The 17,186-nt window shown below is 39.5% G+C and overlaps 1 protein-coding gene and 1 non-coding gene across 2 annotated transcripts in view; both read left to right on the top strand.

Moving 5' to 3' along the window:
• The window catches only part of LOC145403387 (cell adhesion molecule Dscam2-like), a 115,884-nt gene extending 101,384 nt beyond the window's left edge, over positions 1-14,500 (top strand). The window contains exons 33-38 of the mRNA XM_080275170.1: positions 23-184; positions 946-1,071; positions 3,165-3,418; positions 4,659-4,849; positions 5,143-5,185; positions 14,357-14,500. Coding sequence (XP_080131296.1) covers positions 23-184; positions 946-1,071; positions 3,165-3,418; positions 4,659-4,849; positions 5,143-5,185; positions 14,357-14,500 — 920 coding nt within the window. The remainder of the gene's footprint in view (positions 1-22; positions 185-945; positions 1,072-3,164; positions 3,419-4,658; positions 4,850-5,142; positions 5,186-14,356) is intronic.
• On the top strand, positions 6,522-6,640 carry LOC145403504 (5S ribosomal RNA). The gene has a single exon (XR_013898021.1). It is a non-coding gene; the product is annotated as a 5S ribosomal RNA (ribosomal RNA).
• Positions 14,501-17,186: the final 2,686 nt, after the last annotated feature.

The following is a 17,186-nucleotide window of genomic DNA, read 5'->3' as shown; positions in this document are numbered from 1 at the left end:
ATACTCTTCCTCACTGGCACAGGAGAGGGAGTGGGAGTTGGAGCTGGTATGGGTGTGTGGGATGGCTCCGGACAGCCTCACCCCCAGGCAGCTTGGCGAGACCCAAGGGTGGTGGTACCCGCTGCTGTGTCCACCCTTGCTCTTGCCCTCACCCTTGCTACACTCTGTCTGTGCCTCAGGAAACGTGAGTGAATTTAGTGCACAGCAGTCTTCAGTAAAGTACATATAAATTTGATTAATTTTTTGAAATCCTAGTTCATTTTACATAACTTGATATTACAGTATTCATCACCTACATTCTGTACTATACATGAAATTATTGTAGGTTACACCAACCATAACCATCACTACACACTGTCTAAGGAAATGTGAGCTGATTTGAACTACAGTACAATATTTTTATGTGTACAATCATATAAAAATTTTAAGAACTTAGAGTCTGGTGCTGTCTCAGTAAACATGAGAGAACATAGGCTACACTACAGCACTTATATATATAATGCAGTATTCCCTTGGTTTGCAAATAGTTTGCTTGAAATAATTGGGTAAAGATCTGTTAGAAGGTAGAGGGGCTGTCTGAATACATATAAGTGATATGTTTCATGCATTCTCTCTTAGGAATTGTGAAACTGGAATGTCAAGGTTTATAAGTGTATGAATGTAATTGTAAGTACAGATATAATATGTTCATCCATATCTTCCTTAGACATATGTTGATCTGGTGGTAAAGCTTTTGGATTGACATGGGCTGAAGCTTACATGCTGCAGTTTGACTACTCTAGGTGTCCAGAGGTTTATCTTTCATGAATAGTGATAAACAAGTGTTAAGGTTGGTTTCCTACCCTTAAGTATTCTGGACTGTGGTAGCCAATCCCCGGCCCCCATCACTCAGGAGACAATACGGGATTGGCAGTTATTGTTAACTGTATCTCTTCCTTCCCCCAGGCCCTCAACCACCATCACAAAAGCCATCACCATCACGAGGTCCCATGGCAGATGTAGTAGAGGAGAAGTCTGTATCAGCTGCAGCCACTCAGCAGCAGGAGGAGCAGCTGTACACCACCATCAGATGCCCAGCTCCAACACCACCACACCACCTCCATCACCACCACCATCACCATCACCAGCACCACCAGCAGCAGCATAATGGTGACTCCACAGGTACTCATAGATCATATTTTCTTCTGTGTCTTCAGGTCAGGTTTTCTTTTTATCTTTGGACTCCCCTCCAGTCTTTTTCCATCTTGTATAGTTAAGGACAAAATTGTACTACCTAACATTTCACATCCTTTACTTCTGATTTTCATCTGCTGGCTAATATACCCATACCCTGTTTTCCAACACATCGATAACCGACGATTCGCTAGACTGAACAAAAGAAATAGGGGAACATTCCCACACAGTCTGTACAGCCGTCACCTCACTAGTCCAACACCCTGTTGCTCCCTAGGTTTGAAACCCATGTATCCAAACCACCACCATGCCAGCAGCTGAGCCATGCCAACACTCCCAGGCAACAGTTGAGCCAACTCCACACTACCTGGCAACAGCTTAATAGGAAAATGTTCTTTTTGTACATATACCTTTTATTTGTCATCTATAAATTGCCATAACATGTGTGTGAGAGAGAGAGAGAGAGAGAGTGAGTGAGTGACTGAGTAAGAGAGTGAGTGAGAGAGTGAGAAAGAGAGAGAGTGAGTGAGTGAGAGAATTAGTGGGTGAGAGTGGGTGAGTAACTGAGTGAGAGAGTGAGGGAGAGAGAGTGAGTGATTGAGAGAATGAGTGGGTGAGAGTGAGTGAGTGAGAGAATGAGTGAGTGAGCCAGTGAGTGAGATGGGGTAGGGGTGGGGGGTATTAGGGTAGTTTGGCTTTCTTACCTCCCTCCCTGTCCCCCCACCCTCTCCCTCTCCTTCTTGTCTCCCTCCCTGTCCCTCTGCCCTTACGTGTCTCTTCCCATTCCCTCCCCCTCCCCCACCCCTGCATGTCTCCCTCCCCGTCCCCCTGCCCTCCTCCACCCCCGAGTAGGTCGCCGCCTGTCAGTTGCCCTCACATCGCCTCACCTTCTTGCATGTGATGTTTGCTGTCCCTTTTTTTTTTAGCAGTAGTATTTATGAGGATAATAACATTGCCTATGGTGTTTCCGTGTCAGTCTCTCTTGATTTAGTAAGGTATATGAGAGTTTGGGTTTGGGTCTGGAGTGCATCTCTGGCTTTTCCTCAGTATCTTATGGGGAAAATTGCTTCGATATCAGACATACTCGCTGACCAACCACTCCCACTGGTACACAACACTGCCGGAAATTGGGGTATGGGTGTACTGTTTTCTTAAACTGACAGACTTGGTATGTTTCTGCACCCATAGCTGATGCTTGTTGACGTGAAGCATTAGGGAGGAAAGTGACAGACATGCTAAAGTTTGAAGTAGACAATGGAATAGTAGGCAAATTTTAGTTCTAACTGTACAGTGCATCCAGGTTCATACTTCATCATTGCCCATTAAGTCCTCTGCTCTCATGGCATGAAAAGCCTTTATCATCTGTGCATTGCAGCAAATCTCTTTCTCATATCACATCCAAGTCTCCCTGTTCCCAGAAGTATTTATTGTAACCTTTTCATTTTCTATTAAGTACCTTCATACCCCAGCACTACACCAGTACTCATCAAGTTCCCATCTACATTACATTGAAGTTCAGTATCAGTCACTGTTTGAGGCAGCCCTCCTCCTATCGAACAGTAGGTTACCTTTATGTTTTCAGTACTTTTTTTTTTTTTTTTTTTTTTATAATAAATAGAATCAACCGATGCTGTCCTCAGGTCTCCTCAATTTTCTAAGTGTTTTGTGTTTAGTGCACCTTTAAATGATTTGTACAGTGTTTATCACTCTCATCTTAAATGTCGGGACCAACTGCCAAGCCCCGGGCTCCTATGCTTCTCATGGGGCAATGTAGGATTGGATGATGGATGGATGGATGGATTTATATGCTGTTGCATGAGTGAGTTTGTGACCTATTTCATTGGATATTCTGGTGTTTAATTTTCCGTCTAACATGTTTTTCTTATTTCTTGCCTTCATAGACCGTACCTTACCCAGTTGTGGGGTGGAAGAAAAGGATGAGATGACAAAGATGATTATGGTTTCTTATTCAGTATGTGTTACTTGTTCAGATTATGACAACTCCGTCCTTGAAACAGATGATTACCCAAGTGAGGAGTTGTACCACTATGCTGCTGGGTACCAGAGTAGTGGAGCTGCCAGTCCTCCCCCTCCACCTGCCCCACCATCACCCCCTTCCCACCACCATGGCCGTCACCCCTCTCACCATACACCACAGCAGCAACAGCAGCCCCGCCCACAAAAGGCCTTCACTGCACTTGTGTATCAGGCACCATCACTCCATGATGTTGATGCTTCCAACTATGTAAGAAGAGATGTTTATTTATAGCACTGTGTTCAGAATCTAAGGTGGTGCTTTGAGATTGTGTATTGGTACATGATATTGTGTATTGGTACTCATGTTCACTTTAGTAGTGTATCCTACAGTGAACAACTTGAATCTTGAATTCAATGATAACACCCCCCTTTCACCTTTTTTTTTTTTTCTTCTCTATCAAGACCAAATGCTTTTTGTAACAAAGGAACTGATGAAGGTGGTACCTAACTCCTTCTGTTTGAAAAGCCTTGCCTAAACTGAATAAAAGTCTCTTGACAGTAGCAGAGAATAATTAGAAGCTCATTGATAGACTGAAGGGATAGAGCATTTTGTACTTGTATTAAGGGCACTTCAGTCAACAGTATAGAAGGCATTGTAAAGCTTGGGGCAGCAGCATTTTTTAATAAACAGATATAAACTTAGTTTTGATGATAATTAAAATGCATGATGTGAATGCCTGAAATTCCATTGTTGCTGATAATGAAAAAAAAAAAAAAAAAATGCAGGTGTTCATGAAGTGGATTCAGAATTTTTAAGGCTTCAGTCAAAGAAATACATATGGCCACATCAACCAAATGCTCACAGAGATCTCATTGAAATTATGCTGAAGGATTGTCTGTGCTGTCTGTTGTGATAGTGAGGTTCTTGTGGTGTGCAGGACCGTATTACAAGGAGGGTGTATTGAATTGTTTGTGAGTTGTATTTTGTGTTGGTACTGAACCATAGAAGGGTAGTGGCCATACCATAGTCTGGCTAGGTACACTTGTGTCTCCCTGGGAAGGATAATTTCCATGGGATGAATACCTGGCGAGGGTTCATGAGGAATACTGTTTGGTTGCAGGTTTTACATGATTGTTTCGGCTGTATTTGTGTGTTTGCTGAGTGTAATGTTTGGTTGAGGGGGAGGAATGTTGAGGCATTCTGTGTGGTGTTAGGAACATATTAATTTTTTTGCTTCTTTGTGGTGAGGGCAGTGCAACTGCAGTATAATACATTAGCATCAATGTGTGGATGGTTGTGACGTGAATATGAGGTTGGGTCAGGATTTCCTGGGTCTGAGTGACGACTGAAGGAGTGTATAACCCATTTCACAGGACATGCTGTTGATTAGTATTCCTCTGTTGTGTTTGTCTTTTTTCTTGCTCTCTGGGCCCAACCTTCTCTTGTCCCTGGGTGAGGAAATGAGGTTGGAATGATGATGATGATGCGATAATATTTTCCCATGCAGAGTGATGGTGGTGGGAGAATTGGGCCAGGTGGAGGAGGCGATGGTGCGGTTGATTCCCAAAGTGAGGGTTACGGGAGTCTGCTGGGGCCAGGTGGGGGTGGGGGTGGTATGGGGGGGAACTCCTCCTCACCTCCAACTCCTCCAGGACCCCCACAGCAGACCCGCCCACCCAGACACTCACGTACTAACAGGTAAGTCATGTAAAGGTGAAAACAATAACCCCTTTTAATATATTCATATACTTTTCACCAGACCTATCCCATCCTAACCCAACATCCTTGAGACCCCCACAGCAGACCTGGCCACCCAGTGACTCACATATTAATAAGTGTGTCAACACAGACACAGGTGAAAATATTAACCTCCAGACAGTTTTGTGTACTGTAGTTTTAAGGGAGACTTCTTGTGCTGAAACAGTAAGTGAATGTTAAACTAAACCCTTCCAGTTCAAAAACACTATCCTAATTTGAACAAAATTATCTAGCAGTAGCATGAAGAAGCTAAATATATGTCATCTTAGTGAGCAGGTTAGTAGCCATTCTCAAACACTCATCTTTGAGGTGTAGGGATCTGAGGCTAGACTAATGTAGTCCAGTAAATGTTAGACAAGTATCCATTAACCTGCTGTCCTTGGTGGTACAGGTATTACAAAATTGAAAATCACCAGTGATAAGAGCATTCTTATTTTTCATCTAGTCATTGTAATGCCATAATGGATGTAGACCAGTCTCATGCCATTATTGTTCTCCATTATACTACAGTAGTCTATCCCTGGATCCTGCACCTCAAGGAAGGTAATGAAGAGTATACAGACAATTGATAATTTTTCATATTCTGTACAGTAATCCACATGATAAGTTGGACATTTTCTTTGGGAACCTTTTCTGTACAACGGCACTAGCTGTTACCGTAAATTGCGGGAACAAGCAAATCAGCTTTATAAGTAGCAGTGTCGCTCTAATAGGAAAATTTTCTGTAAACTACAACTGAATTTATATTAAAAAAGAATATAATTAACATGTAAAAGGACTGTCTTTACTGTTGCGAAGTCAGCTTTGATCCATACATCCTGTAAATTACTGTTATAATGCAGGGTTTATCCAAGGGATGGTTGGGGTTTATTGCTCACTTAATGCCACTCAGGGATGAGTGAGGCTGGTCACTCTCATCTTAAATGTCAGGACCAACTTGCCTAGCCCTGGGCTCTTACTCTCCTTATGGGCCAACACAGGATTGGATGATGGATGGATGGATGAAATTTATGTCTCTCTTTGTATGACTTCATTTTCCCTTAGGGCCAGGGTGTTATTACCTGTCTGAACAACTTCGGTTTTAATCAAGAAAATATTGCTTCAAAGTCTGTCCATATAGATAAAAAGATATAGATAAATAATTTTGCTTTTTTTTTCTAATGACATTCTCTATCATTGAAATAAATCTGACAAAAGTGACTTTGTATATACAGTTCAGTGCTAGTGGTAAATGTATTTGTCCATACTATATGTTAAGCTTTGATCGTTTTCCTTTCATTCTGCAGTACTGTACCCATATATTTTGCATGGTTTTATGCTCATCTATATTGTAGCTAATTTTATTCATCATGTCTTTATCCCTGTCATGCTTTCATAAAAACTCCTTACTGTTATTATTAAATGTATACATTGTCATCATCTTCATTCATCATCATCATCATCATCACGAACCTTTTTTTTTTTTTCCCACCTAGATCTTAAGTAAGGTACAATAATTATTTATCATTTGTAGAATACTTTACGTTAATTTATTCTCTCTGTGTGCGCAGGATTATCCGCAGCGTTCGCTTCCCCTGAGAAGTTTCAATATGAGGCAGTAGAATTGATATAATGAAACGGCCATACCACGTTGAGTACACCGCTTCCCGTTCGATCAGCGAAGTTAAGCAACGTTGGGTCTGGTTAGTACTTGGATGGGTGACCGCCTGGGAACACCAGATGCTGTTGGCATCCCTACGTCAAGTGGGGTTGGTGGAGGATTAGTGCCCCTCCCTGTAAAACAATTAACTCTAAGCCCTTGGCCACCCCGTCTGGGATACATGGCGTCTGGCAATGAATGAATGAAAAAAAGTGGAAGTGAGCAGCAGAAGTGATATAGTGAAGCAAAAGTGGGCACCAGCAGCAACAGCAGCAGCAGCAGCAGCAACAGCAGCAGCAGCAGTAGGGGTAGGAGTAGGAGTAGGCACAGGAGGGTAACAGTGGGATGATTGATTTATTGTATCAGTGGTTGTAGCTGTTGGAGTAGATGGGGAAATCAAGTGTTGTCATAGTAGCTATAAGTTCCTGTAGTGAGTAAACTTATAATAGAAGTACTGTATGAAGGCTTGTTTATGTGATCAGTTTTGAAGTGTGGTAATAGAAGAAGCTCAATAGCCATTTGTAGTATTGACAGGCAAACTGAACCACCCCTTCATTCCGATGACACTTTATTGGTTTATTTTTGTGACTTCCAGATGATTTTATTCAGTATTGGAAAGATCTCATGTACTAAAGGGATTAAATAAGGCAGTATCTAATCCTTTCAGTTTGAAAAATCTCTCCTAAGCTAAACAAAAGCATTAAAAAAAAAGAAAAAAAGTAAATGCTATGTCATTGGTCTGAGGAGGCCAAGTGGGCACATACTACAGACAGGCACCAGTAGCATGCTTGAAAACTGATCATGTCAACCAGTCTTGAACCTTTTAACCCAAGTATATATTATCTAAATTATTCTTGCTACTGTATTTCCAGATAATTTTGTTCACCTTAGGATAAACTCATTAAACTGGAGGGGTTATTATAGCCTTCACTAACGTCTCCCCTGGGTAGCCTCTCTTAAGCTGAATATAGTTGTCTGAAAGCAGCAAGAATAAATAGAAAAAAACATCATTGGGTTGAAAGAATTAATAATTACAGCAGTATCAAAAGAAGTGACAGTAGCATATATGATACACTAACCTGCAATACATTTCTGACAAAAATAAAAGACTATGGTGACTCTCACTGCTCAAACAAAATGAATGGTTCTATTAGAGTAAACCTCTGTACATTCACTAAGAAATGCACATGGACACTTAAGTGTCTTGAAGTACGACACATCAGATGAAACATACAAAAATTGCCCTCTGAATCTGTGGTTGTAAGAAATTATCGTGCTTTATGTTGTACAGTAAATACCGTAGTGACAAGCTTCATATACTGTACACTCACATAGTACTGTGTAGAGCAGCATCTCACAACCATGCCAAAATGCGACAAAATAAATAAATTGTACCCTGCTGTTTCAGTGCATTTTTTGGTGAGTGTACTGACCAAAGCGATGTGTATATAACCTCCTGTGATTTATGTCCATAGATACATTTTGTAGGGCAGGTATTGAGTGTCTGATATTTTGCACCTGCTATGGGACATGAAAGTTGCTGTATCGTATTTTGTTGCTCTGTGTCATATGATGCAGAATGAAACTAAAGTATGTAAAACCTCCATGAACTAACTACTGTATAGTCCATTTGGAATAGTATTTTATATTGTACAGCTTAGTAATACCTCACTTAACACACAGTAATTTAACATGCTTTTATTAATACTGTTCTAACAGCATGCCTCCAATTACTGTACAATTAGGATGCAGGTTGAATTGCCATGACTGGAGAAACTCACATTGCCCTTTAGTTCAGTTGGTACGTTTTTATTGATAGAAGCTGTTTCTGTATTTAGACAATGTATCATCATCATCGTCATCATCATTGTCCTTACCTTTTCCACACCTACAGATGGGATGAGGTATGAATACTATGAAAAATAAATGAAGGTAGCAGCCAATGCCATATTACCCCTTTAAGTGGGGCAGAGGCTATCCTACCATAATTCAGATCAGTAGAGGTTGGAGGCCAGCCTACTTATGTGGTAGCAGCTTATGTGACAGAATAACCACAAGTCATTTCCTGAGGATTCAAACCAAATCACACAAATAAAGTTACTCTGTACTACAACATTGGGTGCAGTAGTACACCAACATCATCTTGAATTTTTATCCTTGTCTAAAGTTGGGTGAGGTAGGAACCAGAAAAGAGAAACTACAGGAATGGGAGAAATACCTCTGCCACCATTGTGCCCAGTGAAATGGTTCAGACACTCATTCATGCACTATTTGATCCTTGGACTCCTGGTATCACCTCTCAGTTTTTCACTTTAGGTGGCTTGACATTGAGTGACAAGTCTGATGGCTTCCTGTAACCCAGGAAACCATTTACAATGATGGCTATGCTCCTCTATGGGGCGACATAGGCTTGGATGATGGATGGATGGATGGATGGTGGTAACTATATAACCAGATCAGGTGAAGTAGAGCCTACTATGGTTCCCTTGTTAACTGAGTGGAAAGACATAAATGTGGTGCCTCCACACTTTTCCCCGTGCCCTGCTGTGGTAAGGCAGTGCCAACTATCAGGGAATATTTATTATCTGCATGGGACAGCCTTTCAGGGGCAGATGTTTGCATATGGCTGATAAGTCTACTTGGCCAGACAGACTGGGGTTGATCAGCAACAATAACAACAACAATTTTTTGACAGGATAATATTTTATGGAACATAACACCTAAAAATCAAGGAAGTCTAGGAAATCTAAATCCTCATTATAGGCTGCCCTTTTTGTGATTTGTTTTTGCAGTGTAAGGTCATAGAAAATCACCGAAAAGTTGTCATTATCCACTCTGTTTGGAGACACGTTTAAAAGTTTACTCTTGCTGTCCCTAGACGATTTTATTCGGTGTTGGAGGGACTTTCAAACTGGAGAGGTTAGTACAGCCCTCATTAACTCCTTCACTGCAAGAAGTCTTCCCTGAGTTCAGTAAAGTTGTCTAAAGGAAGCAAGAGTAAACCAGAATTAAGTATGTCATCAAATTCAAGGAGTTAAAGTTGCATCGATACCTATAAAGCCGATTTACCAGTTTCACCCAACTTACAGTACCAGTAACAATTTTTTTGGAAAAAGCTGTGATATTTTAGCACACAGCCATGACTTAGAATGAGGACTGCCTGTTCAGTGTTGAGTGAGGAATTACTTCAATGTCTCCAGCCCAGTGATGTTATTTTTTGTATTTTATTCTTGTTACCACCAGACAGTTTTATTCAGCTTGAGGAAGACTTTTCAGGCAGAAGTTAGATGTAGTTTTGATTAACCCCTTCAGTTGAAGAGGCCTTGCATAAGTTTCATAATTTTGTCTGAACATAGCAAGAATGAACTCAAGTATACGTCACTGGATTCAAGGAGGCATGACAAATTGTATTAAATGACTGATCAGTTACTTGCTTCTGTTTGACAGGCTATGCCAAACCTAGAGAAGAAATCTTTACATCATCATCATCATCATCATCATCATCATCATAAATCTTTACTATAAGCATTTTTTATGCTTTGAAAGTATAGTTTTTCTACCTAAATGCTATTGTGTATACAATACTTAAGGATATGTATGTGTGATATCTGTCTTTCATTGCTTGTAAATACAGTATAGGTTTTAGCCCCTTCATCATGATGACATTTGTTAGCTTATTCTTGCCATATCCAAGTAATTTTACTAACCTGCAGAATGATATGTAACAGTGAAGCGGTTAATGAAAGCTGTATCTAACACCAGCAGTTCAAAAAGTCAACCTTGAATAGGAGGTGAGAAGCTGAATAAACTTGTCTGCTAGTAATAAATAGGTGCTGGAGAGGGACACCATCAGGTACTGGCATCAATATGCCCAGGTAGTGGTGGTTATTAAAATGTCCTTCAGCTCATTCCCTATCTCCTGAAAGAAAGATGGTGAACTGCAGGAGAACAGGTCCCCATTCAGATGAGCCTGGGGCCACCAAAAAAAAAAAAAAAAAATCTGATTTATAAGGGTAACTCCTTTAGTCTAAGGATGCAATTTTTAGACCTTTTTTTCATTATCACCAGACATTTTCACCTTAGGATAGATTTTCCAGATTGAAGATTAGATACACCATTTTTTAACCTCTTCAGTACAAGCCATTTTTCCTGCTGAAATGAAATTGTATGAATATAGCAAGAATACTTTGGTAAAAAAATCATGTGAGTGAAGTAATTACTGCGGAGTTGCTCACATACAGAAAAATAGTCATACAGTAAGAAGAGCAGAAATTATAGATGTAAATGTAATGGAGGCATAAGTAATGTACTTTAAGTGTACAGTCTTCTTTATATTGTGATGGCAGACAGTGTAACCTACATATTATCAGACACCTTTCCGAATTTGAATAAAATTGTCTGATGGGAGTGACACTGAAATATAAAACTGATACTATAGTAATGAAAGGGTTAATGAAGACTTTAATTCTTTCAGTACAAAAGACCTTTCTTAAACTGAATAAAATAAGCTTGAGGTAGCAAGAATAAGCTAATTAAAGACATCATTGTTCTAAAAGGGTTAACATATTACTTCACACTGAAGTACCATTACGGAAATAAGAGAAGTTTCTGGGTAGGAGGTATTAAGTTGTGCATGAGAGAGAGAGAGAGAGAGAGAGAGATTATTATAGGCAACTAAGCAGCACCTCTCAGCTTTAAATATCATGGTCAATCATTGTTTTTTGCTTCCCAAGATGATGTATATAAGTAGTACAGCAGGGTTGTTTGTCACACTAGTGTTGTTAATGTTAGCAGTCTTGTTAATGAAATTATCAGAATTACTTCCAGATTCCTAAATTAACTTGGGTCAAGTAAACATGAAAGAAGGAAAATACACCCCCTCAGGTTACTGCTTTGCCAGCAGTAAAACTAATGTTTTGCCTGAGAGAGACTGCTGATGTAATTGATAGGGATTGTTATTTCATGGATACCGGGTTTTCATTTCACCCTCTTTTTAACTTCCGTCCCTCTCTGGTCACCTTTATCACTTGGTAAGTCAGAAACTTACCTCATTCATCCAGTCACAAGAACATTGAGAAGGTTCAGTATACTTGAAGATACAGAAAGTGGTGGTGGGGAACACAAGTTGGGGTGAAGAGGTATGGGGTGAGAAATGAAAGTGAGAGAATACTTTTTTCTTGAAACTGTGTATACTTCATATAGCTGCTGTACAACATCATTTATTCATAAATTTTTGTCTTCCTACCAGCTGTATATTGTACTTTCATTTAAGCCTTTAAGTATGAAACTACATCACAGGTAAACAATATTGTCTGACATTGTCCAGGATAATATTGGTTAGTACCACAGTTGCGATAAAGGAGTTAAGTCTTAAAGATCGAGATTTCAGTTTCCCCATCTGACATACCTAGTTACTTGCTCTTCCATCTCTCTTTCCACTTAGGGCCAAATTATTAAAACAGGTTGAAATTACAAGCAAGCCACTAGTTTTTTATGGTCTTTTATGGAACACTTGTAATCATTAGGTGTAATTAGCTTGCATCCCACATTATTGAGTGTAGTCAGCAATAATACAAGAAGGTTAGCATTGCTGTCAAATAGTTAAGAAATTCTCATTAAACATGGAGGCTTGGCCACACCTTTGCATTCAAATACAGTAATAATATGGCCCTTATTCCCCTTCCTGGTTGTGTTCCACTGTCATCTCTCTCACCATACCACATTGCCTGTCAACCTTACAGCTACATCCTCCCTGATTTCTAGTTTCCTTCAGTGTAGTGTAAATCATTACAGTAATAGAATTCCCTCTCATCTGACTACTTTAAAAGAAGCATGAATGCCAGGAGTAAAAAATAATGAACTGATGAAAAGGTGATGGACTTTGCATTTTTCTAAGATGACCCACTTATTATCATAATAAGAGAGTACTATATCACTCTCTAATATTTAAAAAACAATTTCTACATTAACTTTTAATATATTATACTACTCTGTACCGCTGTCCTTGTAGTCTTACATACCACATGATATCTTACATATCTGTATATAATTTTGTACTATCAGTTATACAGAAATACTGTATTGGACTGAACAAGGTACATATCAATACAGTTCGTTGTATATGTAGTGATAATCGTATGTGACTTTATGTGATATGCATTAATGTTTTAACTGACATTCAAATACAGTATTTACAGTTTTTAATGGATTTTGAATGTTCTGAAAACCTGTTTTATCAACTGTATGTGGCAGGTATACATGAAGTGCATCTATAATGAGTAAAACAAAAATGAAAATTTGTGTGCAGATGGTTAATGAGGTGGAGCCAGGATTCCGTTGACATGAATGATGTATGAACGATTGTGTGGTCCATTTCACTGAACATGCTTTTAATACTTTCTATTTCGTTGTTTAGGAGCCCTACTTCGCCCAGTCCTTAGGCTGAATGAAAGCTTTGTGACTGTGTCATATCACTTGTAGACCATTAAGTCTTAGGATTATGTTTAGTCATGACTCTATGCTTCCACACCTGCCCATATTAACCATAACTCCACACTTCCACACCTGCCCATATTAACTCAGCCATAAATCCACAATTCCATACATGCCTTTATTAACTCAGCCATAAATCCTCGCTTCCACACATGCCCATTTTCACTCAGCCATTAATCTCTACGCATGCCCATATTCACTCAGCCATAAATCCTCGCTTCTACACATACCCATATTCACTCAACCATAAATCCTCGCTTCTACACGTGCCCATATTCACACAGCCATAAATCCTCACTTCCACACATGCCCATATTCATTCATTTTCATTCATTGCCAGACGCCATGTATCCCAAACGGGGTGGCCAAGGGCTTAGAGTTAATTGTTTTACAGGGAGGGGCACTAATCCTCCACCAACCCCACTTGACACATATTCACTCAGCCATAAATAACTCTTTACATCCACAAATGTCCATAGTTACTCAGTCACAGCTGCACACTTCCATAAATTGCCCCATATTCACTCAGCCATAACTCCACTCATCCACACATGCCCATCTCCACTCAGCCACAACTACACACTTCCACACCTGGCCATATTCACTCAGCCCATGCCTATCACACTTCCACACATGCCCATGTTCACTTTGCTGCAACTCGTACTGCCACGACTCACATGGTTCCACACCTGCATGCCCATACACTCACTCTTCCACAACTCACACACTACCACACCTGCCCACCCTGCCATGACTCACACACTACCACATCTGCCCATACTCACCCTGCCACAACTCATACATTACCACACCTGCCCATACCCACTCTGCCACAACTCACACACTACCACACATACCCATACTCACCCTGCCACAACTCACACTCTACCACACCTGCCCATACTCACCCTGCCATGACTCATACACTACCACTCCTGCCTGTACTCATTCTCCCACATCTCACATTTCCACACCTGCCCATACTTACTCTGCCATGACTCACACGCTTCCATACCTGCCCGTACTCACCTAATTCGGCTTCATCCCCTGTACTAACAATTCTAATTTGGAATGGTCTGTAGTTACAGGCACTTGCATTAGAGTGAGAGAGATGGTCCAGTAGGGATGGCATGCCATGGGGGCACACGCCCCCACCCCACCCCTGTGGATATGAAGGTTTGAGACCATTTTTGGTAATGGTGGTGCAAGCTTGTTTCTGGCCAGATGTAAAAAAAAACATTGCAGGTATTTTATCTCTCATGGCAGGAATAAACCTGTGTCACAAATATGCTCTCAATAACCATAATTCTGAACAGGCCATAGATAATGTTAAACAGCTGCAGCCCAGGTTCAAGACCCTGGACCTGCCATGCTGCCACAGAGACGTATTAAATTTTCCTAGTGAGAGCAGAGGATATTTTGGTGACCCATTGCATGTCCAGATTCATTCTGACCCATGACCCACAAGATTATGGGTGCTTATGGGTGCTTTATTATACACATTATAAACTTCATAACAGCTCCAGTAACTTTTAATTGCATTCTCGCCTCCCATCCATAACTTAATCTAGTAGTAGTAGTAACAGTAATAGTAGTAGTAATAGCAGAAGTAGTAGTGGTAGTTGCAGCAGTCCTGGTAGCTATATGGTGCTTGGTTTGACCAATATAGGTTGTATTACAGCATCTACAATTAAACTGATAAACCTAACCACTGAGGACTGCAGGACATCATAGTCTTTAAGTATATGAAGTACTGAGACAGGTTTTGGGGAGATTTAAATACCACCCTCAAAGGTATCTGCAGAGGAAAGTCGTGAATTAATTTACTGTACTTGTTACCAAAAGAAAAAGAAAAAAAAAAGATGTAGGACCTAAATAGGGTACTGCAAAATAAACTTTAGCATTCTCAACCGTGTGAGTTACTTTCAAAGTACTGTAGTAGTTTTTAATCTAGTTAGCTGTATTCCTATATACTTGTATACAAATTTAGGTGGGGATTTATTTTGATATATATATATATATATATATATATATATATATATATATATATATATATATATATATATATATATATATATATATTTGCTTAGATTCATTTAAAAACGAGCACTTACAACGTCTTATCAGGTAGCACGTGCTGTTGAGAGTTGTATCAACTGGCGACAGTTTTTAGCATTATATTAATTTCATTTTTTGATTGTCTACATCGTTTATGAACATTGCATGCTAATGCTAGGATATTACAGGGAATGATTAGATCGGATGTCACTATCGAGAAAAATTGTCCTGTACACTTATGCTTCAAAACTGAACACCCATTGTGATATCCTCATAACGAATGCTAACATAACACATTTTACTGCAGAACTTTCACGAACATAAGAGGATGACCGCAATAAACTTGTCGGTCCATTTTTTATCTTCTCTGAGGAGTTTTGGGAAATCTGTGCATCATATTCCCTTGTCCAGGTCGACTAGAGCAACCCCAGACAACACGGTGAGGCATATTTAAAGAAATCCAATTAATCACAGTTAAAAGCATAAATTGTCCCAAATATTCAATTTGCCCGCCACTAAGAGGCAACATGGGGTCTGTGGTCACGTGCCTCGGACGGACTGGAACACAGTTGTCGCAACTTTCTCTGTAGAAGGCGCTACTATCAGGTGGCCTGGATACGTATGAGAGTTTCAGTTCTTCCAGATCAACACTCGTACAAATCTTTACGAGTTCGTTGATTTTTTTCTTCGTGGCAATTTCGAAAGTCTATTATGTAGAATTTACTATGGCCATCCGAGTTATAGGACCCAGGAAAGCATTATCAAGTAAGCTTGTTTTAGCTCGATACTAGCTTCTATTTCACGCCAAGTGTAGCGTGTAAGTAAAAAATACAATATAGCTTTTTCTAAATTTATATGATGCTCTAGCAATTTTCCAGTGATTGTTGGCCCTTTTAAAGCTGTTTTCAGGAGAGGTTTGTATTATTGGAGAATCTAGCGTCTTTAGCTGTACTTCCATTTAACAACTTTTTTATCGTTTAAGAGCAAGATGCCTCTTGTTATTAAAATTTCTCCTTATCGTAGTGATGTTCTAGAGATAATACATTTTTTTTTCATGAGATTTGCTGGAGATTTTTGGGCTTCAATAATGTAGCGAGTTTGTGAAGACCCCTGTTCAGCCAAAATAGTAACTTCTCCCTCGGGACCTTTAAACATGGCGGTGGTATGTATTGAGGTTTTACTTTTCATCATAATATTATGATTCATAGGTTGTCAATGGTGTAATATTCGTATTGAAATTTTCATAGAGGTGCCATAGACTTAACTGCATACAAAATTCTAGTACAGATTAGCTTTTCACACTAGGTATCATTGGTCGCCTTTGCCATAGGAAGCCAGTTGACCATATGTTGCATTTAGCCCGTGACCTACCACATAGCACTTCAACCCATCATAATGCATGAAAAATTAAAAGTAGAGAGAAGAATAAATAGATAGTAAGTGTAAAGTTTTGCATATGAAATAACCTAAAATACGAGACTAACCCATTTCAAAACTGTTGATCCGTTTTTTGTTTGTTTTCTCAATTTTCAGGGTTAGGTTTTGTGTGGTTTATGTAATAGCCATAATTAAGGCTGTGTAAATGAATGTTATTATCATCAAAAGAATTTGTGTACAAGGTCCTAACCATGAAAGCTGCTTTTTTTTTTTTTTTTTTTTTTTTTTTGGGTTGCAATTATTTTGTATAATATGCATAAGTGAACCTCTGCAATAGGTAAATATTTACAAAACCATAACACTATACTCAGTTTTTTTAATTGAGGCAAAGATGCACTTGATAGGTTGGTGTCATTTGGCTGAATGCCACATGTCCAAATAACATTTACTAACCCAAATTTCCCCATCAGATATATGTTGTCAATTAATAATAAAGAGATTATGAAGTAATGTTGCATTCAGCCAATCATCACCAATCTGTCAAGTGCATCTTCGCCTCGATAAAAAAAACTGAGTATAGGTTCCTATGAAATAATAGCAAGAATATGTTGCACAGCTATGTTAACTTTATCCACAATTAAAAAAATGTGAGGTTGAGTAGACTTTATTGAGGTGATGTGGTTTAGTAGGCAGTGTTTACCCCTTCCCTTT

The sequence above is a fragment of the Coenobita brevimanus genome, chromosome 60 (assembly GCF_032717465.1).
Source record: "Coenobita brevimanus isolate Jiangsu-jjx chromosome 60, ASM3271746v2, whole genome shotgun sequence".
NCBI classification, from domain to species: Eukaryota; Metazoa; Arthropoda; class Malacostraca; order Decapoda; family Coenobitidae; genus Coenobita; species Coenobita brevimanus.
This window is presented reverse-complemented; position numbering and strand designations above follow the sequence as displayed.